Source organism: Lithobates pipiens, unplaced genomic scaffold (assembly GCF_037356315.1).
Source record: "Lithobates pipiens isolate NorthernLeopardFrog02 unplaced genomic scaffold, aLitPip1_a1.2 Scaffold_1, whole genome shotgun sequence".
NCBI classification, from domain to species: Eukaryota; Metazoa; Chordata; class Amphibia; order Anura; family Ranidae; genus Lithobates; species Lithobates pipiens.
In genome coordinates this window covers 209,288,038-209,311,118 of record NW_027507685.1, presented here as the reverse complement: position 1 = coordinate 209,311,118, position 23,081 = coordinate 209,288,038, and the positions used below count along the sequence as shown (strand labels likewise).

General features: G+C 39.9%; 1 protein-coding gene across 2 annotated transcripts in view; it reads left to right on the top strand.

Annotated features, from left to right (window-relative positions):
• The window catches only part of AXL (AXL receptor tyrosine kinase), a 129,905-nt gene extending 107,447 nt beyond the window's left edge, over nt 1–22,458 (top strand). For both annotated transcript variants that reach the window (XM_077481279.1, XM_077481268.1), the window contains exons 16-20: nt 3,168–3,289; nt 7,022–7,131; nt 8,098–8,257; nt 14,448–14,584; nt 18,620–22,458. In XM_077481279.1, coding sequence (XP_077337405.1) covers nt 3,168–3,289; nt 7,022–7,131; nt 8,098–8,257; nt 14,448–14,584; nt 18,620–19,025 — 935 coding nt within the window. In that variant the 3' untranslated portion in view covers nt 19,026–22,458. The remainder of the gene's footprint in view (nt 1–3,167; nt 3,290–7,021; nt 7,132–8,097; nt 8,258–14,447; nt 14,585–18,619) is intronic.
• The last annotated feature ends 623 nt before the right edge of the window (nt 22,459–23,081 follow it).

The following is a 23,081-nucleotide window of genomic DNA, read 5'->3' as shown; positions in this document are numbered from 1 at the left end:
CAGGGCATTAGTCCATAGGGTTCAATATTGAGTTGGCCCACCCTTTGCAGCTATAACAGCTTCAACTCTTCTGGGAAGGCTGTCCACAAGGTTTAGGAGTGTGTCTATGGGAATGTTTGGCCGTTCTTCCAGAGGCGAATTTGAGGAGGTCAGGACTTTGTGCAGGCAAATCAAGTTCCTCCACCCCAAACTCGCTCATCCTTGTCTTTATGGACCTTGCTTTGTGCATTAGTGTGCAGTCATGTTGGAACAGGAAGGGGCCATCCCCAAACTGTTTCAACAAAGTTTGGGATAGTTCACTCTAATTCATCCCAAAGATAGTCTACAGGTCGAGGTCAGGACTCTGCACAGGCCAGTCAAGTTCCTCCGCCCCGGACTTGCTCATCCATGTCTTTATGGACCTAAAGGCAGATGTCCCAATACTTTTGTTAATAGAGCGTACTACTACATCACTCAATGTGGCCCCACCTCAGTGAGGTTGATATAGCTGATTACATTTTAGATACCTTACTTCCATCTAAAAAAAAAATGTCTTCCAGTCCCAGAATTGTTTTTCCAGAGCGCAAAATGGCTTTCCACACTGCATTGTTAGGTATCATTCCGATTGAAATCCAACATGTTCAGATAATAAAGCAACTTTTTTATCTTGTTATCTGTTAACATGACTAAAACTTATGGTAAATGATTATGCATAGAAATGAGTGGTAAGATTAGCAGTAAAGCCCTACAAAATGTGAAACCACTAATGCATGATTCATTTTGGGACACTGGGTTAGGGTAGAGGGAGGCAAGAGCCTAGAAAATTGTGTCCTTTGTCGCCATCTAGTGTCAGAAGTTGTGTACTACGCCAGCCGCTATATTTCCTCATCAGAGGATTTAGCCCACTCCACCCTCCTTCTCAATGCAATCTATCATTTACTACAGCAGATCCCCAGATTCCACTGAAATATTTTTCTCTGGTTAAAGCCATCTGATTTTGGGTGGGGTCTGCATTACCACAGTGTTTATCAGTCTGAGCCAGAATGTGTTTTTATTACAACATCATTTTACGTAGAAACTGTACCCGTCCCAGTACAAAATGATTAGTAATAAAGTGATAAATAGGCTGTAAAACAGCTGTGCTATATCATGTAAAAAAGATACATGACCACAATATTTTTTAAAAGGTTGTTAAAACTGTTTATTATTTATGGAAAACAGTAAAGTGTTTCCTATACAAATATTTTTTTTTTATAACAAACAAGGAAAAAGGGCACTTCCTTGATTGTTATTAAACAATTATGAATCACAGTGATAAAAACCAACAAGTGACCCCTTTAAAGTGGTGTTTACCCCCCAAAAAACATAAATTCTTTATTGTGCACTAAATCAGTAGCACAAAATGAATTGGATAAATTTTTTTTTTTTTTACTTACCTTGTTATCCCTGTTGCTATGCGGTCCCTCGAAATCTGCCTCTTCCAGTGCATGGGTTAAACACGTCACTTCCCTGGGCAACACCGAGGGCTAAAATCGTATCCCTGTTGCCATTACAATGGGGCGGAACTTCCGACGACCTCGTCCGTTGTGATGGCAACCTGAGCTGTTGGATTTCAGGTTACTGTGCATGCGCGAGATCGGGGATAAATGGGTGGTGCATGCTGGTCGATCAGCAGCACTGTATCCTGGAAGAGGATGCCTTTTGGCTTCACATGCCCACAGGCAAGATGACAACCAGCAGTATAAAATGTTATAAGTTTTTTTATTGGGAGAAAACGGACAGCAGAAATCTTTAAAAACAGAACAAGTGAGTTGCATATTTAAATATCCTAATTGTTGTCATTTTGCCCAAAAAAACAGAACGTTGGAGACAGTGGAACCCCGCTTGTAGGCTACTTTCACACCAGGCTGGTTTTCAGGCGCTTTAGCACTAGAAATAGCCTCGGAAAAGCGCCTGAAACGCGCCTCCCATTCATTTCAGTGGGACGTTTCACACTGGAGCGGGGCGCTTGTGGGACGTTACAAAAAGTCCTGCAAGCACAATTTTTGGGGAGGTTTGGGAGTGCTGTAAATAGCGCTCCCAAAATGACCTTCCCATTGCAATGAATGGGCAGCGCTTCCAAAGCGCCTTTAAAGCATTTACCCTTTTCTTTTGGGTAAAAACCTCCCCGCCTGCAGCCGAAAAGCAATGCTAAAACAGAGCTAAAGCGCTGCAAAAACGAGCGCCGCTTCAGTGCTAACGGACAGGCGTTCCAGTGTGAAAGTTTCCCAAGGTGTAACGACACCAAAAAGAAAAATAGAAAAGAAAACAAATAAGTAGACTCTTGATTGCTTACTATACATATACTATACTCAAATCAATAAACACATGCCATGCTGACATTAGTCACTATCCATAAAACAATATGCTAAATTAGTCCATATGTAGTAAAGAGGAAACTTAGTCTCCTACCAAATTGCAATGATTTTACGTTTTACTACATATGGACTAATTGAGCATATTGTTTTATGGATAGTGACTAATGGCAGCATGGCATGTGTCTATTGATTGAAGTACAGTATATGTATAGTGAGCAATCAAGTGCCTATTTTTTTTGATGTCAAAGCTAAATTTATACTTTAAGAATCAATGGCTGTAAATGTTTAAAAATAATGTGATATCTTTAATATAATTGGAAACCCTCCACACGATCGGAAATTCCACCAGAAAAAGTCAGATGAGAGCTTTTGATCAGAAATGGTTATATAAAAAAAAAAATGAATATGTACTTTCCTTTGGAGTGTCTGTTTTGTGACCATATAAACCCCAGTCCGTCACACTGATCAGAGTGTTCTGGCGGGGGGGGGGGGGGTGTCCCTCTGTTGGAACACAACAGCTCAGCCGGAGAGATCGCCGAACTAACCTCGCAAGGTTAGTACAGTGTGTCCGACTGGAGCTGAGAGTTTTTTTTTTTTCATGCAATCTGCGGGGTATCACGAAAAAAAAGTTACTGTAATGTGTACCCAGCTTTAGAGCTGTCTACACATGCTATAAGTAAATGCAATCATTTATCAATCAGAAGCACCAAAAAGACACGCAGACATATCTCACTTGGTAGAAAAAGAACTTTGAGAGCTTTTAAGAAAGTATAAAAGTGTTAAAATGAACACTGTTTATTGATATGTGCTCCTGTCTGTCTCGTTTCATAGGTGTGTGTCTGCAGAATACAGAGAATGAGGGTTACCCATCACCGGTGGTCATTCTGCCATTCATGAAACATGGAGATCTGCACAGCTTTCTGCTGTACTCACGGCTGGGTGATGCCCCATTGGTAGGTATATGTCCTGACACCTTCCTTCAGACTTACAAAACACTGCGTATAGCCTGAGGCTAGTATACAAGGGGTTCCATAAAGATGAAGACATTAATTTAAAACCACAGGTACTGCATAGCTCCCTACTGTCCCTGATTTAGAGCAATGTCCCTTTTTCCTCCTCATTTGTCCCTCATTTTGGTCTGATCTATATAGTTGTATACAAAATGCACTTTTTATCTTTAAAAAAGTGTTTCCCAGTGCTAAACCTTTCATCCAATTTCTAAATTGCTGCATTTGTACATTTTAAAAGCCAATATAAAGGAATAGTAGTGGTAAAAAAAAGTCCTTGTGGATTTATTAAACCTTATTTTGGTTAATTCTCTTTTAAAGTGGTTGTAAACCCTTTACAACCACTTTATACTACAGGCATGCCTATAATTAGGCTTACCTGTAGCTACACTGGATATCTCCTAAACCGTGCAGGTTTAGGAGATATTCCCTGTATTTGAACGTGCCGACATCATCAGCACATGCGCACTTAAGCAAACTGTTGTACTGTGCCGTCGCCGGCGGGTGCCACGCGCATGCGCGAGAGTGACGTCATCGCGACTCTGGCCAATCACAGCACCGGAGCCACGATACCCAGAAGTAACCCCCCCGGGGAGATGTCAGCTGCCGGATCTGTGAACGAGGACTGATGCGGGGGCATATGCATACTAGCTCATTATGCCTTTGTCTTGCAGGTTTGTCTTTTTTTAGGATTTTTTTTAATGGGTTTACAACCACTTTAAGGGGTTGTGGCAGGGTGCAGGTCCTATGCCTAAATACATTTGTTAGTAGGTGTCCGTTATTCCCATCTCAAAATGTTGGGAGCTATGGGTGCTGCCTTAGCCACCTCGAAGTGTATTTCCACTTTGGCAGTCAAATTGAAGAAAATTCTTCTATATATTTGTTATGTGTTCCTATTCACACAGCATGCCTAATTTATATATATATATATATATATATATATATATATATATATATATATATATATATATATATATATATATATATATATATATTATATATATATATATATATTTCGTTTTAGATATTTTTCAGAGGAGTAGGTGTCACGGCTGATTCATGACATGACACCACTTCCGGTTTACTGGAGCCTTAAAGACACCAGATTTTTAAAAAAATGACAGCATTCAAAACATCCAAACTTGGCAGTTTTAATGCTTTTAAAGGGGTTGTAAATGCTTGTGTTTTTTTACCTTAATGCATCCTATGCATTAAGGGGAAAAAACACCTCGCTGTCATGGCCCCCCAGCCCCCCCCCCGTTTTACTTACCTGAGCCCGTTCACCTGCCTTGCACGTCACCCGGCTTCCTCTTCTCCACCGGGTCTGGACGTTGATTGGATAGATTGATAGCAGCGCAGCCATTGGCTCACGCTGCTGTCAATTACCGGGGGACAGGATTGAGTCATACAGTTGGCGTCTATGAACGCCAACTGTATGACACGGGATTGCGCCCACAAGCTAACCCCCTTCGGGAAAGAGCTTCCCAGGGGAGGTTAGCTTTAGCAGGGAGGAGCCGAGACAGCCGTCGTGGGACCCCAGAACAGCAGAATTGGGGCCACTGAAAAATGACCTGCACAGTGGAGGTAAGTATAACATGTTTGCTATTTAAAAAAATAAAAAAATTTAATCGAACCTATACAACCCCTTTAAAGTGGAAGTAAACCCATCGATTCAAACAGGTAAAAAAAAAAGGCATGCCGGGAATGCTAACTGCACATTGGCCCTGCTCTCAGCCAAACTATCAAACCATCCAATGGCTGGTATCATAACGAATCACATGTGCAGCACCATAGCAGTTGAAGATTAAACAGAGGCAAAGATGGCAGCTTCCTTGGATGAAAACGATAGGGGAGTTTACTTCCACTTTAAGTGCAAAGGAGGGATTTGTGGTGTTATAGAATCCAGATCCCTCCAAAAAAATACCTGACACCTGACTATTACTGTTACAAGGATGTTTACAGCAGTAAAAGTGATCAAAAAATAAAAAATGTTAAGGGACAGTTTTTTTAAAGTGCCCCATTCTTCACGTGCAGAAGCGAAAGCATACGTAAGTCACGCCAGCAAATGCAAACAGTGTTCAAACCACATGTGAGGTATTGTCGCGATCCTTAAAGAAAGAGCAATAATTCAAGCACCTCCTCTGTATCTCCAAACTGGTAATTGTTAAAAAAATTTAAAGCAACGTCACATATAAAGACACCAGTTGCTCCACCCCCTGGGAACTCTCCATCAAATTGCTACTCAGATGGTACTTAACCCCAGACAGAATTTCTCGATTTAATCACTTCAACCTAATTTATGCTGGAAACACTGTGGCCAAAAAGGCGACCTCCTCCATACCTTCTGGGGGTGCCCTAAATTATAACAGCGTTCTAGACATTTAAACGCATATCCAAAGTCACCCAAATATCTAGCATACCTTCTCCCAGCCTAGCACTCCCATCTCTGGAAATGGAAACACTCCCACAGAGGAGTGTCATAACACATAACTACTCATATTCTACTGGCTGCTAAACTTAGCATCACAAAAAGATGGAAAAGCCCTAACTCTACCACCCTATGGGATGTGATAGATCTTACCCAATGGCACTATTTGCATGAACAAATTACAGCGATCCCTTCAGACAGTTAGAACACTTCACTTGCAAGTGGCAATCGTGGAGTAAATGGAAAACATTAAATCTATGAAAGATGAACCCCTCGTCCTTTCTACTGCAAGAATATATAGGAGACAACTGCCATCTAGCCAATGATGGTGTTCTCCTGCTCGGTATACTTATCCGAAACCGGTGCTCCTCCTCCTTATTTCTGAAGATATCAAATATATATGAACTAACCATATGTGAACTGATGTAAAACACTTGTGATAATTACACTGTATACCTTAAATTCCTATACAACTGATAATGATGTTCTGTTTTATTTTTCTTGTCAACTGAAAATTCAATAAATATCTATTAAAAAAAAAGTATTAAAGCATCGCCTATGGAGATTTTTAAGTACCGTAGTTTGTCGCCATTTCAACAGGTGTGCGCAATTTTAAAGCATGAAATGTTAGGTAACATCATCTTTCACATTACACAATCAAATTGTGCTAAGTTTACTGTTTTTTCTTCTTAATTCATGAAAGTGTATTTAAAAAAAAAAAAATGCAGTTAAAAGACCGCTGCGCAAATACAATGTGACATAAAATATTGCAACGACCACCATTTTATTCTCTAGGGCAGTGATGACAAACCTTGGCACCCCAGATGTTTTGGAACTACATTTCCCATGATGCTCATGCACTCTGCAGTGTAGTTGAGCATCATGGGAAATGTATTTCCAAAACATCTGGGGTGCCAAGGTTCGCCATCACTGCTCTAAAAATATAGCTCCCACTGCTATCAATCTGTCCAGTAAGGAGGGAGAGAGTGGAGAGAGCTGCTGCTCTCATGCACAGCGCTGGATTGAGATTGGGTTCAAGTAAGTATAAAGGGGGACTGGGGGTGATACAGAAGTTTTTTTTTATCTTAATGCAGAGAATGAATTAAGGTAAAAAAAAAATAAACTTTAGGCTTTAGAACCACTTTAATAAGTGCAGTTTTATTTTGGATAACCTCTTAAATACCATTATGGTCATATTGATATATATGCTTTATTTCTATACTGACCCCATCTTAATTATCATTCAACAGTTCCTTCCAACACAGACGCTGGTGAAGTTCATGACGGATATAGCGAGCGGCATGGAGTACCTAAGCAGCAAGAACTTCATCCACAGAGACCTGGCGGCAAGAAACTGCATGTAAGGACCTAGAGAAGGGAGGGAGTGTTTGTTCTGGGCTACCAGTGCTAGACGGGGACTAGAAAGTTTCTTTGAATGTTACCAACATGCCCTTCATTCCTCAACTACTATTGTCCATTCTAGGTTTAACTCTAATTGGTTTATATGATACAGGTTTTTTTAGTACATCGATGGAACTCAGTGGTTTTCCATCTCAGCATGGTCTACTAAAGCAAGGAAGCACACTAAAACTGTCAGCCCCATCAGTCCCCATAGAAAATTCTATTTTCCAGTGTGTTCCTGTAGACCAGCCTTGTTATACATGATTTCTCTCTACTTTTCTTGCATGACTCCTTATCTTTAACCATTTCACACCCCCTCCCTGGGTTTTAATGCAGGGTGGTCGCTGTGATTGGCTGTCACAGTCGTCACATGGAGCCTGTTCTACTGTTCATAAACAGAGACTGGGAGCTGTCTGTGGCAGAGTGGTCACCTTGGTGGGATTGAGTGAATGAGCTCTCAGCAGAGAAAGCTTATCTGTACATGGACACATATATGTGTGGTATGTCCCACCCTCCTTGCCACGGAACATATATGTTACGCGATTGGCAAGTGATTATCTTGCTCCTTCTATTCTGTATATAAGGGTTTCATGTTCTCCACTATATTGTATTTATATGTTATATCTTTACAGCTTCTCATTCATTATTTTCCCTTCTCATCCATGAGCCATTAAGAGTTTATAATACATAATAATACATAATAATACATTTGCCCATGCACAGTGGAGTCATCCATTTGACAGGCTAAAATAGAATGACAAATTAACCTGCTGTAGTAGTATTGCTTTTTAATAATCTCCATCTTTCTGTTAACTGATTAAAACCATATAAATTACACTTTATTACTTTAGTACTTTATTACTAATCCCAAACTTCTTACATGTCTTCAGCATCACGTCTCATTAGTCTTATTGCCTCCACCCAGGTTGAATGAGAACATGAATGTTTGTGTGGCAGACTTCGGCCTGTCCAAGAAAATCTACAATGGAGATTATTATCGCCAAGGCCGGATTGCCAAAATGCCAGTCAAATGGATTGCCATAGAAAGTCTAGCAGACCGTGTCTACACCACCAAGAGTGATGTGGTGAGTACAGTGGCATTCTAATAGGGCAGGAGCCAAAGTCTTTGCAGGGACCATGTGAGGGGCAATATTGGGCAGCCTATAGTTCTGGTCCTAACTATAGGTTGGGATAGAGTGAGGAAAAGTTAAAATTTGTCCAATCTTTATGTATGACTTTGAGGACCTGTGGCACCTTTGCAAGAAATAAAAGCTACAATCATCACACGGGCACAACACAAAAACACTAAAATATTGTTCAAAGTTCTAATCCTTCTTTTCGCTGCTAAATTATAATTTTTTTGCTTCTGTCTGTGGCCGGGTGTCCTCATTGGGGAGAGGTTGAAAAAAAAAAGTTATAAAACAAAAATCTGCACTTAGGTATATGTGTATAGTTGCAGCGTCCCCAGAGAAGGATCCCACAAAGTGTTATCCCAAGTAATGTGCGTGATAAAAACAGGGAAATGGCGCTGCTGGGAAGTGATCCAATATAATCTCTGATACAACAGGGAGACTCAACAGAAGTGGGTATGTATATTAATACAACCCTGATGTAAGTAACATCTAAACTCCAACCAAATGTGAAATGTGTTGCATTAGCACCATATAAATGGCTTCTTGTGAGTGAAGAGAGTCTTTCTCATAAGAGAATATGACATAAAAAATATATGTATAATACAATCTAGTAATAAGTGACATAAGAAAATACCATCAGATAATAAATGATTCCTTAATTGCAATATAAAGTGTCCAAAGTAGTTAATTAAAACAAATGTAAATGGTTAATGAAAAAAGTAGTTTGAAATATATAAGATGCTATAAAGAAAAAAGTCCATATGACAATATATAACATCCTTTCATGTTAGTATCCAAAAAATGGTAACTATTTATCCTCTTCTCTGCGATAATAAAGTGACTTTTTGTGCAAAAGATAAAGTGACCAAGTGCATCCAAAATAAGGTGACTCCTTGTGCTCTCCCTCAAGTGTGCACACTCACCAGAAGCCATCACCCCTGCAGGGGTAAAGAGCGTATAATCAGATGTTTTACCAATCCGCATGTCCCAAGGAAACAATGAATCCTCTCAATGCAACCCAAAAGATGTATGAACCGACATCCACATGCAATCAGAAATGGGCATCCATAGCGTAAATCCAATTTAAATATGTTTATTAATATATGGTGCATAAAACAGTACTGTAGTTTAAAAACGGGGCTAGACAACAGTATGCCCCACCAACAAGAATGGCTATAAGGTGACCAGTTCTGTGGTCTGGACGGCGTGCGTTCCAAAGACGGATTAAAAAAAAAACGGAAGTGACGTTGATGTTGATGTATACCAAGTATTGCCTGTCTTGCGCGTTTCGTCACTGGATGTTGTCTGAGGTGTAGCATCAACGTCATTGGTACATATCAATGCCAACATCACTTCCGGCCACTTCACCTTATTTTGGATGCACTTGGTCACTTTATCTTTTGCACAAGAAGCCACTTTATTACCACACGAAAGAGTATATAAAGTTACCATTTTTTGGATACTAACATGAGCACTTTGCGTAGAAACATGCATATGGGACACTGAAATGATTTATATATTGTCATATGGACTTTTTTATTTATAGTATCATATATATATTTCAAAATATTTTTTTCATTAACCATTCACCTTTGTTTTAATTAACTACTTTGGACACGTTATATTGAAATTAAGGAATCATTTATTATCTGATGGTATTTTCTTATGTCACTTATTACTAGATTGTATTATACATATATTTTTTATGTCATATTCTCTTATGAGAAAGGCTCTTTTCACTCAGATGAAGCTCTTTATATGCTGCTAGTGCAAAACATATTTCACATTTGGTTGGGATTTAGATGTTACTTACACCAGGTTTGTATTAATATATACCCACTTCTGTTGATTCTCCCTGTATCAGAGGTGATATCGGATCACTTCCCAGCAGCGCCATTTCCCTGTTTTTATCACGCAGAAAAAAAAAAAGAATCATCTATAGGTTGTCTTAGTAGCATTCATTATCATCAGCATAGATTTACCATTGCATATCAAAAGGGACAAACAATATACCACAAGTACAGTGCTAATACCACCCATCAGCGTATTCTGAAATAAACAGAAATTCAAGGCTCAGAGGGGCAGAGATGGGCAGAAGAACAGACAGATGTCTCACCAGTCAAGGCTCAGCAAGAAATCTGCCCGTCGCTGGCTGGCCTCAGTATGTGATGATGTCATGGGGTCTGGAACTCCTCTTTTTTATGTGGAAAGAGAAATAAACATGATCCTGCAGCCAATTAGATATATTGTGCAAAGTATAATATTTCCAAAATTGCTGCATTTATCAGTGAGATCATATGACTTCAGATTGCACAGGATTTTTTTAGCTGCTTCTTGTTATTTTAACCGCAGTACAAAGGGACCTCAATTCCCTTTAAGCCTGGGTTCTAAAAGTCATGTAATTACATTTCTGTTTAATATAAAATTGTTTCTTGAACAGCATGAAAATGCCGAAATGAGGTACCCTACTTATACTTACATTATATTGAATTGCAGGTTCACGTTAATGGCAGCTTCACCAGTTCATTAAAGGAGAGGTATGGTCAAAGCTATTTTAGCTATACTTCTCCTATGGATCACAGGAGTGCAGTTTGTTCTGCACTCCTAGGATCCATTTTCAACCAACAGCGGGCTGAAGTCACAGAGCCGGTCCAGGCCCTGAAAAGACCCGACCATATGGTTGGTATCGGCCCAGAAGCCTGGACCGGCACTTGGCTCAGCTCGTCAATGATCCACTTAGAGCCTGAGCCAGACCCTCTCACCCCCTCCACAGCCCAGCGTTCCAGTGAGCGCTGGAGGGGAGAGCAGAGAGCCACTGACTGACAGCCATAGCTTTCTATTTAGAGCGGAGGGGGAGAACTGAGCGATCACAGAGCCGGTGGGGGACAGATGCAACATTGGATCGATACTGCATCCACCTAGGTGAGTATAATTATTTGCTTTTATAAATCCAGAACTTCTCTTTTAAGCTGGATATACATGTTTTTAATTAATTCAACCAGCAGGTTGAACAAAAAAATCCTGACAGATTTCTGCATAAACAAAACAATGTGTGATGTGGAATCCTCTCCCATAAAAACTATTGTATTCTGACAGAGGGGACCCACCCCTCCCCCCCAACAACCACCAGGATACACTGATCATTGCTTGCAGCCATCGCCTGGCTTTAAATGTAGTGGTTCCTGTTAAACAGACAGTGGTACACATGTACATGTGTACCAGACTATACCCTTATATTCCCATTGTTCCCTTGCCACTCTGTTTAGGAGCCTGGAACAAACAAAGGAAGTGACTTGGGTCTTACATAAGCTGGCCAGCAAAAAGTTAGACTAATCTGCTTTAACTGCACAGAGGTTTTAGCTGCATTGGTTTGGAAGCCACACTGCTTCATCAAGGCACTAAGGACAACTGTGGTCCCTGACTCTAAAGCAGAGGTCTCCAAACTTTATAAACAAAGATTATTGTCCTTCAGGCCTTAGGGGGGCCGGACTGTGGTGAGAGTGAGTAGACAATTCCCTGTGTCAATGGGAGTTGACAATGTCTCAGAATTGGTGGTCAGTAGGAGGAATAATGCCCCATCATTGGTATTAGTTGAAGGAATAGGGCCCCTTTGTTGGTGTCAGTGAAAGAAATAGTGTCCCATTGTTGGTGTCAGTGAAAGGAATAGTCTCCCATCGTTGGTGTCATTGAAAGGAATAGTGTCCCATCTTTGGTGTCACTGAAAGGAATAGTGTCCCATCGTTGGTGTCACTGAAAGGAATAGTGTCCCATCATTGGTGTCACTGAAAATAATAGTGTCCCATCGTTGGTGTCACTGAAAGGAATAGTGTCCCATCGTTAGTGTCACTGAAAATAATAGTGTCCCATCGTTGGTGTCAGTAGAAGAAATAGTGTCCCATTGTTCGTGTCTGTGGAAGGAATAGTGTCCCATTGTTGGTATCAGTGAAAGGAATAGTGTCCCATTGTTGGTGTAAGTGGAATAAATAGTGCCCTATTGTACTGGGTATTTTTCTTCACTCCCAATGGCTAAGCAATATGGGAGAAAAGAAAAGGTAAGTATCAGCAGTCAGCCGTGAATAACGCAGCATTTTCATTAGCACGTTTTTTTCTTTTCAGGATCAGAACGCAGATGTTTTGTTTTTTATAGGCCCATGCACACAACTGTATAAAGATCAGTAAAGATGGACTGTAATGTGTGCTGTAAATATTTGTGATAATACTGACATGCATACTGCGCAAACGTACTTTATTTGGGTGCAAGAGCTGCTTATGTCCTAGCAATGTAGGACTCTAGGCAGCAATGGTCTGCCAGTAAAGTTGTATAGTAATGCTTTATTCACTCTTGGACAGCTTCTGAAAAGCGATCTGTGGTGGTTGTTGTGCAAAGCATTTCATTTAAAAGGGCGGGTTTGACAGACTGTGCTGCTTTTCAACAATTTCAATACATTTTCAGTGGCTTCTATGCAAGGCATCATACTGTATGCACAACTCCCTCTGGTTGTGTGGGCAGTTAGGAGGCGTAAGACCACCTGTTTTTACCACCCACTGGCTGCCTGTGTGAAAGAGGCATAAGATCTCATTGACACTAACAGTGCTCTCGATGTTCAGATCGCTCTTTAGGAAGCGACAGGAGGTGAAGAGGTCCTGCATTCCCTTCTCATCCCTAACTCTTGATTCCTACACTAGCACACCCCAACCGGGGGCTTACAAAGTGGCCCAGTTTACTTGAATAGGTCGCATTGCACAGGTGCTATGCCTGCCTAAAGCAACAGGTGGTATTATTCTTGCCGGGGCCATGAAGTAAAGCACGTCATGTATGCAACCCAAGTTATTGCATCGGTAGCTAAAGGGTCTAGCTGTTGGGAGGCGGTAAAAAGCGATCAACTACGGGTTCTTACTACCTCCCCAACTGCTATTGTGAACAAGCTCGAAAAGATGACCATTGTGGTCACCCCTGGAAGTGTTAGGCCAGCCAGAAACAGTGCAAATTTCTTTCCTTCAACCACGGTTTGCAGGAAATAAATCTGCATGATTCCCTCAACAACATAGACATTGCTGACAGGGAAATCCCTCTTGCCAAGCAATTGTCTTCTCCTGGCAGGGGGGAGGGTTGGGTGAGGAAAAGAGTCCCCAGCGGGAGAAGATAGTGATTATCGCTAGTGGCTATAGTAGCTGCTTGAGATAATTGCAAGTGAATCCGGTAGGCTGGTTGTACCCAAGTTGATGGATCAATCAGCTTGGCACATTTAGTCTGCCCATTAACCTCTTGCCAACCGCCTCACGATGATATACGTCGGCAGAAGGGCTCGTACAGGCAGAATCACATACATGTATGTTGCCCTTTAAGAGGCAGCCAGTGGGCACTCGCGCACCCGCGGCAAGCTCCGTGAGTTGGGCCACAGGTCCCGCGGACTCGATCGCTGTGGGGATACCCACGATCGCCTCACGGGGAGGAAGAACGGGGAGATGCTAATGTAAACAAGCTTCTCCCCATTCTGCGTAGTGACACTGTCACTGATCTCTGCTCCCTGTGACCAGGAGCAGAGGTCAGTGATGTGTCACATGTAGCCACACCCCCCACAGTTAGAAACACGCTCCAGGACACACTTAACCCCCACACTGCCCCCTAGTGGTTAACCCCTTCACTGCCAGTGTCATTTACACAGGAATCAGTGCATTTGTATAGCACTGATTGCTGTATAAATGACAATGGTCCCAAAAAAGTGTTTAAAATGTCCGATGTGTCCGCCATAATGTCGCAGTCACGATAAAAATTGCTGATTGCCACCATTTAAAAAAAATATATATATTAATAACAAAATGCCAAAAACGATCCTCTATTTTGTAAACGCTATAACTTTTGCGCAAACCAATCAATAAGCGCTTTTTTTTCTTTTTACCAAAGATATGTAGAATAGGTATTGGCCTAAACTGAGGAAAAAAATAGTTTGTTGGGCAGCTTGCTTTACATGTAAAGAATATAAACAAAGGTAGGAGGAACAAAAATACTGTAAATATATATCGATTGTCATCATTACATATATTAACTGCATTGTTTTAGAATATAAGTGAGTGTGGACCTTCTAAATTTGTGTAAAGCGGTATCCCTGTATAAACTGACTGACCCGAATGTCTTTTTTAGTGGTCCTTTGGCGTCACCATGTGGGAAATTGCCACAAGGGGCCAAACTCCTTATCCTGGAGTGGAGAACAGTGAAATTTATGATTACCTAAGACAAGGGAACCGGCTGAAGCAACCTCCGGATTGCCTGGACGGATTGTAAGTGATATATTGCTGTACTATTTCCAATTCTGAAATAAAACTGTTGCAGGTTTGGAGGATTTCCATCAACATTTCGCCAAAAACGGTCATGCTGCGGACTTTACTGTTACCCAATCAAGCAGCCAAACATTCAGAATTGCTGTGGAAATCAATCCACCACTCACCTTTTGACAGCCAAAATTTTAAAGCGACAATTTGGCAACTCCGAATTGGTAAATGATTGAAGAAATTGGTAGTACAATGATAGGGACCATTCAGTTCCATCTAACCTCTTTGCTTTTACAATTACTATTAAATTGCCATATGTATGGCTGGTGCAAGGGGCAGCATCACTTTTTACAATTTTTTCTTGAAAACAACAAGTATCTAATAAAGAGGAAAATTAAGCCATTGGGGTTAATTTACTAAAACAGGAGAGTGCAAAATCAGCTTCCAGGTTTTTTTTGGTTGCCAACGCTTAACCGCTTGCCGACCGTATAATGTACATATATGGCAGCAAGGCGGCACACCTGTGCCAGATCACATACTAGGTATGTGATCTGGCCTTCTGGGTAGGGGGCAGGCAGGCATCGCCGATGACCCGGCCGTGCTGTGGTAAAACACAACAGATGCCAATCAGCGGGTGCCAACCAATGGACGACCGCCGCCACCCGCCGGTCATCAGGAATTCACACAGGACAGAGCCCTGCCTATGTAACCAAGGCAGAGCCCTGTCCTGTCAGTGGGGAAGTAATTAATTTCCTTTTCCCGCAAAGCAGGGAATAAAATCCATTACTTCCCTTAGTAAAAGCAGCACACATAGTATTATTATTATTATTATTATCGATGTATATAGCTCCAACAGTTTACGCAGCTCTTTACAATGTATAGGGGGGACAACACAATTACAGTACAATAAAAAAGGTACAGGAGGGCCCTGTAAACACAAATACTAGCTAGGCACAAATTTACCTCTTTGATTGCCCCTGATGTTTAACCCCTTCCCAGCCAGTGTTATTAGTACAGTAACAGTGCATATTTTTAACACTGAATAGGGTCAGTGGTTCCCAAACAGTGTCAGAATGCCCACCGCAATATCGCAGTCCCATTATAAGTCGCTGATGGCCACCATTACTAGTAAAACAAAATTAAATAAATAAAATTCTGGTATATATACCATAGTTTGTCGACACTATAACTTTTGCGCAAACCAATCAATATTCGTCTATTGGGATTTTTTACCAAAACCATGTAGCAGAATACAGTACAGTACATATTGGCCTAAATTTATGAAGAAATTCGATTTTTTTATTTTAGTTTTATTGGGTATGTTTTATAGCAGAAATTAATATCGTTATTATTTAATTTTTTCAAAATTGTCAGTCTTTTTTTGTTCACAGCACAAAGGAAGCTCTAATTGGGGGGAAAGGACATACTTTAATTTGGGTACAGCGTTGCATACCTGCAGGATTATTAGTTAGAATAATGCAGTGCCATATCGTAAAAAATGGTCTGGTCATGAAGGGGGGTAAATCTTCAGAAAGTCACGTGGTTAACTGAACAAGTTGAAGTTAGAAGCTGATTGGCTACCATGCACAGCTACTCCAGATTTTGCACTCTCCAGTTTTAGTAAAACAAACCCATTGTCTACTGTTGCATATATATGCGTGTTTTACATGTGTTTTTAAGTGCACCACCATTAAACTGTATTAGAACGTACGTTTCATGAAAGCGCATCAAAATCCTGTATGCTGCATCTTTTTTTCATATATTGCACATTCTAATAGAGTTTAATGGCAGGACACCTAAAAAAAACATGTAAACCGCACATAAAAAAGGCAACACATAAAAATGTTACTGTACTGATGTGAAGCGGGCCTAAAGGAAGTTGGAAAACAAAATTTAATGGACAGATCACCAGGTGGGGGATTTAGATACACTTTAAGTCACATGGAACAAGCATGCATTTGCCAAAGCCAGCAGAAAATTAAAGCTGTTGATTTGCATATGGGCAAAGCAGCCAAGCAATTAGCATTTAAACAAGAAAAAAAATCTGTAATGGCAGCATATTCTCAGCAAAGGGTTCCTTTGAGAAGGAATACCTATAATGTTAATATATAGAAGAAAAAAAAAAATTGAAAGCTCAGTAGAATGGCTTGTTACTGCCACCCAGTGGGCATAAGGGATACTATGTTTGTTTGAACGGCTCCCAATGTTGACGAAGCCCATGATATCTTTATATGCAAGAACAGCAAGGACAAGTAATCAGGCATTGTTTATATATAGTTAGTAAATCAATCTAGAGAATCTTAAAAGAGGGTTACATACAAATAAAAATCTAATTTATTATGGCCCCCATGCACACTGGGCATTTAGCCCCGGGGCATGGGGTTACAGCGTTTACGTGCACCCGTTGCCTGAAACCTTATAAGTATCTTTAGTATAGTATAGTATAAGCATAGAATGTATGGTAGGAAAGACGAATGTTACAGTGCATTGGCACATTAACGACTCTGTCATATGGGTTCAATCAGTGTAGCTTTTTGGTATAGCCATTTTGGCATTTGTGTATATTTACTACAGGATACAATTATATATAAATATATATAGTATATAGACTATTACCAAAGGTATTACAATCACTGCATCTTTTGGATACATGTTCCCTGAGAATAATCTCTGTGGCATTGATGGTAACAGTAAGCAAGACTTTTAATCATTTTTCATATAGTTTTGTCTTAGATGAAGGTGACAGCTCACTCACCTAGACACCTATGTTGGAAATTTGATAAATGTTCCAGTTGATGAATGCTCACAATATTTCAGTATGAGATTATTATGTATGATTCTAAGTACTGATAGCTGTGCCATAACTGATATCAGATGGGTCAGACCTACAAGTGCCATCTGCAGTGGGTCAGAGCCAGCTGATGAAATTTTCCATTCCTGGTCTGAAATTCATTAGACCACATCCTGTTCTTATGCTGGGAAGAAGCTGACAAGAGTCTGCCTGCATAATTTTTTGGAAGTCCAGACCACATGTTTACCAGTAGTAAGTGCATACATTGATACAGTGGTTTTATCCACAATAAAGTTTGCTGTCATCATTTTCTCAATGTTATCCATAGTGAATCACCCAAAGCCACAGAGTCTTTAAAGCTGTGGTTGACAGTGGTCTGAACATGGTAGACTAATTGTACTTTGGAAAACAAACTTGTGGGTGCACCTGCTGGAACCTCAGACAGACTTTAGTCCTCGCCTAGTTCAAGAATTATCCTCACAGAGTCTCTAAGCACATTAAAGTAGAACCTCTGCCAGGTTATCATTTCTGTCTGCATCCCCGTTGAGGAGATTATCATTTGGAGGTTCTGGGACAAAAAAACAAGGAAAATTCAAAAGTTTACAGTTTTAACAAGAGTATGTAAACTAGGAGTAAAAGAGTAGAGGTAAATCTTCCAACGGCGACATCAGTTTTGTTGACAGCTATCAAGGGTGAGGTTTACTCTCACTTTGGAAATATTTCCTCCCACTTGTAGTCATGCCTTGTGTTGGGCAGTCTCCAAAATGTGGACAGAGATTTAAATAAACTTGAAAAGTTTTAACCTTTTCTCTGGCTTCTGATAGGCCTTGGATACAACAGTGGTGATATCTTCCATCATAGCTGCTGACTTTGTTCTCCCCCACCTCTGATTTGTGGGTGGTATTATCCATTCAAAATATTTCCACTATTCCTATAGTATTTTTCAGAGTATAAAATACCAATTCAACAGGGAAAGCCCTTATAAAGTCCATATCAGGTATGCAGATCCAAAACCTCAAGCAAAAGTATCTCAGAAATAGTGTCTCCAAAAATGATAAGAAACTGGGTTGTGTAGCACTCTAACATCCAGCAAACTTTAGATTATGGTGTAATGTCCAATGTAAGGGACCAAGAAAAATGTTGCATCAATGCTTTTCATTTCTGTTATTCTCTTATTACTGCTATGTACATTATATGGAACAACTAGTCAAATTGCATCTGATTCAAGAACTATTGTTTGTTATTTCCTCAAGGTATGAATTAATGTCCAGTTGTTGGCAGCTAAATTCTAAAGATCGTCCCACATTTGAGACCCTTCACAGGGAATTGGAGAAAATCCTCAAGAATTTGCCCCCCGCCAAAGATCCTGATGAGATTCTCTATGTCAACATGGAGAAACCATATTCTTCTACCTTCACTGAAGAGTTGGAACTTGGAGCTGTGGGTGGTCTGGATGCAAAGGATTTCGGGGATGACATTTTCTCAAAGCCTAGCGCAGTCACTGCCGAGATTCACCAGCCTGAGAACACCAACCGGTACGTTATGTGCCCAGGACATGAAGCCACGCGTTTGGTTACAACAATGGATCATCCACGCTACAGTTCAACTGTGGAAGAAGGGACATTGGAAGAGTTATTGGCTGGTCACGGATTCAGATAATACACTGAAACCTGACAAAGTCTATTTTTACAAGACTCAGAATATTGACGCTATGTTTCTAACATCATTTTCATGGAGTTTTAGCCTTGTCATAGAGTACTTACTTTTTAACCAGCCATCCTCATTCCATAGAGGCATTACGTAGCAAAACGTCTCACTGGTCTTCCAACTATAGTCTCTTTATATAACCACTATTGTCAAAAAAGGAAATATAATGCCTTAATGGTTTTTGCGGACAGAGACATGTGACCAAAGTCCAAGTGTGACGTCTTTGATGGTGCTCTCATGGCAATTCTTTATAATGTGGTACGAAGAACCATGTAAGGGAATATGTATTAAAGCTGAAACAATTAAGAGACTCAAGCATTCCATTAAGTTAGTGTTTCATAATCCCAGAACTGAAACGAAACAGGTACAGAGCATTACAAACTCCAGCACACAAAAATGAACTGAATATCCTCCTAATGGAGTTTCTGATTTGGTGATCCAAATGGGTCTACCAATTCAAAGTCGGTAGTGATTTTTTAAGGCACTTCATTGTTGTACCATTAGTCTTCTGTAGTTCAGTTTACATTAATGTAGTCTTCTGTAGTTCAGTTTCCATTCATTTGCTTTGAAGGAAGTAATTTTGTTTGAGAATTGGTTGAAAGGCCAATATTTCAAAAAACTGTTTGCCCAGTTATACAAGTCTACTTATAGAAGCTTTCCACCTTCAGTTATTCAAAACTACAAGGCTGTACAATCAATACTGAAATCCCAGTTTCCTTATAAAATCAAAAGTCCTTTCACTGTGTGTGTTTGATAAATATGGCAGTTGGGGGGGTTTAATTATTGGGGCAAGTAAATGTTTGGTTCTCATAAAACACCTACACCGATCTCTGTTACTATGTCAACATTGATCATATATATACCCTTAGCCACATAATCTCTTTAGAACATAAGGGATCTTAGAGACATAGTAGGACTTACACAGAGTTAAAGGGTTTAAAGTGTGTCACTTTTCTAGATGACATCTGTGAGCACAATAATAATCAGTATTATCATTACAATCTACACTGAGAATGACATTGCACTATTTGTTCTCTTTCTACCATGGCAATAAACGAATGCAGTCAGGGAATGACAGTTAAGAAAACGGATCTATTTTTATATTGTTTCTACTCTTGATGGAACAGATGTAACACATCTTTTTCCCTCTACCTGTCACATTACAATGGGAGGGAAAACCACCATTTCTCATAACTCCCCTGGTGTTACCCTACATTGGGACGGCCAGACTCCATGTATCATAATTCTCGTCTATGCCACCTTGCACAAGAAAGCATAGATTACCTTCCCCATCTATGTTGCCTTGGTTTGGTAAGATTTTTTTTTTTCTTTTTAATGTTTCTATTCTGTTTCCACGTTTTTGTAATCGAGTTACACAAGCCAAACCAGCTAAATGACACTGCCATATACCCATAATCTGTTTGGTTTTTGGTATTCCTGCTTCTTCTGTTAATTTGATTTCCTTGATCCTCACAGCCAGGATTATAACGTTTAAAACAGTTATGGGCTACCTGTAGGCCTTCAACTACAAAGAAACCTAAAGTTCTAGAAATTCATTGTAGTGAATAGTCATAGGTTACCCAAATTACAAGTGTATTCACTTAGCTTTTTAATAAGATTGGTTTATTAAACCTGGAACAAAGAATTTCAACTAAACTTCCTAGTCAATAAACATGCCCCAATCTGATGTACCCCAGTATGTCCACTTTAATACAAACCTATACCTTGTTCAATAGCACCATCTCTTTTGTTGTCCAGAAATGTAAAACAATTTGGAGGTATGACTATAAATTCTATGTGTACTCATGCAGTATCCATCATTATATAGGAGAGGTAACATCTTCTTGGTGCTGTATAAGGAATAGCACTATGTCTGACATAATGGACTTTTAGCAAGTACTCTTTACTATCCTCCCTTTCAGATTGACACTTAAGACCCATACACACGATCAGACTTTTTGACAACAAACATGCAAATTAGCTGTTTTGGAGCAACATCCGACCATGTGTACGCTCCATCGGACAAACTTTTTTGGTTTTCATCGGACTTTTGTTGGCTGTGCGAATGGACAAACTTTCTGGCAACAAAAGTCAGATGGAGCAAAGTCTGATTGTGTGTACAGAAAACCATAGGACTTTTGTACAAAGTACAAACAGGCATGCTCAGAACCAATGCAAAAGATCAGACAACAATACAGAAGTTGACCAAAGGTGGCGGTAAAGAGCAGAAAAACCACATGATTTGGTGAAAGTTGGCTGAAAAAGTCCTGCTGTGTGTATGCAATACAAGTTCAGGGCCGACGCCCTTTGTACAAAAATCCAAGGGAAAGTTTGTACAAAGTCCTATCGTGTGTATGAGGCTTTACTTTTAATGACAAGTCCACCAGAAATGATATTGGAGTTTTGGTAAGCCCCAGTGGGTTTAAAGGGCAACCATCATCTGACATACCTTCAAGACCCTATTGGCGAAATCTCCTGGTTGTTTGTATGGTATCTGCAACCTAGATGTATTTGTTTATTCTCTGTTATGGAGAATCCATTGGGGATTTTATTTTGCCTTAGTACCATCGTCAATTACTTTTTATGTTTGCCACATAAAGTAGGAGAGCTAAGTGTCTCAGAAACAGGCCCTCTGAAACATTGGAGGAGGGGAAAAGTGTAGGACCAATTTGATTTCTAGCCTCAGTTTACTAACCTACACTAGAAAAGTGGCATTTGAAATCTTTTGGTGATAGTAAAGAACACCTAATTTCTCAGTATTTACAGGTTTACGCCATGCAGATTAGTCATTAGTCCCTTAATGTTGTAAATCACTAGTCAGTTGGCTAAATTTTAATATTTTTTTCAGCTGTCAAAATGCCTGATATTTAAAGTATTGGTGGGCTCTGTTTGGCTGAATCACTCACTGGCTACTTATGGTTCTCAGGAACATTTTAGCAAAGTGTTGTTTCCTGCTATATTCTTCTCCAATAAAACAATGACATGTAAAAATCTTAAAGGGAGACGGGCAATCAAGTACAGAGATCTCATCAATGGTGCACACAAATATAAAAGCCAGTAGAGGTCAGCCCACCAGAATCCTTCCAAAACTGAATGATGACTATTGAGTGGACTAATTCACAATGTAATTAAAGGCATGAGTGCAATTTGATTAACTGTTACCACGTTAATGAAAATATATGCGTGCAGAGAAACCTCTTTTTGGGACAAAGTGACATACGTTACAGATAAAATTATCCGTAAGTAGAAAATGGTGTTACTTTTTTTTACAAGCAGTTTTGTTATAATGTACTGTATATACCTATTTTTTGTATATTAAATGAAATATATATTTCTGTACACTTAGAAAAGCTTAAAACATCAAATAAATGCTTATTTTTCATCAGCTTACGTTATTTATTGGTGTTTATTAAAAACACACAATAGAGAACAATTTTTGCCTGGTAAATGTATTGGTGTTAATGCCCATAATCAGTAAAGGACGTGCTTTTATTTATTTCACACAGCTTTATTTATATTTTAGCCACCTTTACATACAGGGCATATGGTGCCTTCAAAAATTATTCATATACCTTGAAATTTTCCACAATCTGATACCCCTAACTAAAATCTAGTGGGACCGATTGCCTTCAGAAGTCACTTAATTAGTAAATAGAGTCTGCCTGTGTGTAATTAAATCAGTATAAATACAGCTGTTCTGTGAAGCCCTTAGAGGTTTGTTAGAGAACTTTAGCGAGCAAACCGCATCATGAACGCCAAGGAGCACATACCAGACAGGTCAGGGATAAAGTTGTTTAAAGCAGGGTTAGGTTATAAAAATAGAGAACTGTTCAATCCATCATCTGAAAATGTAAAGAGTATGGCATAACTGCAAACCTACCAAGACATGGCCGTCCACCTAAACTGACAGGCCGGGCAAGGAGAGCATTAATCAGAGAAGCAGCCAAGAGGCCCATGGTAACTCTGGAGGAGCTGCAGAGATCCACAGCTCAGGTGGGAGAATCTGTC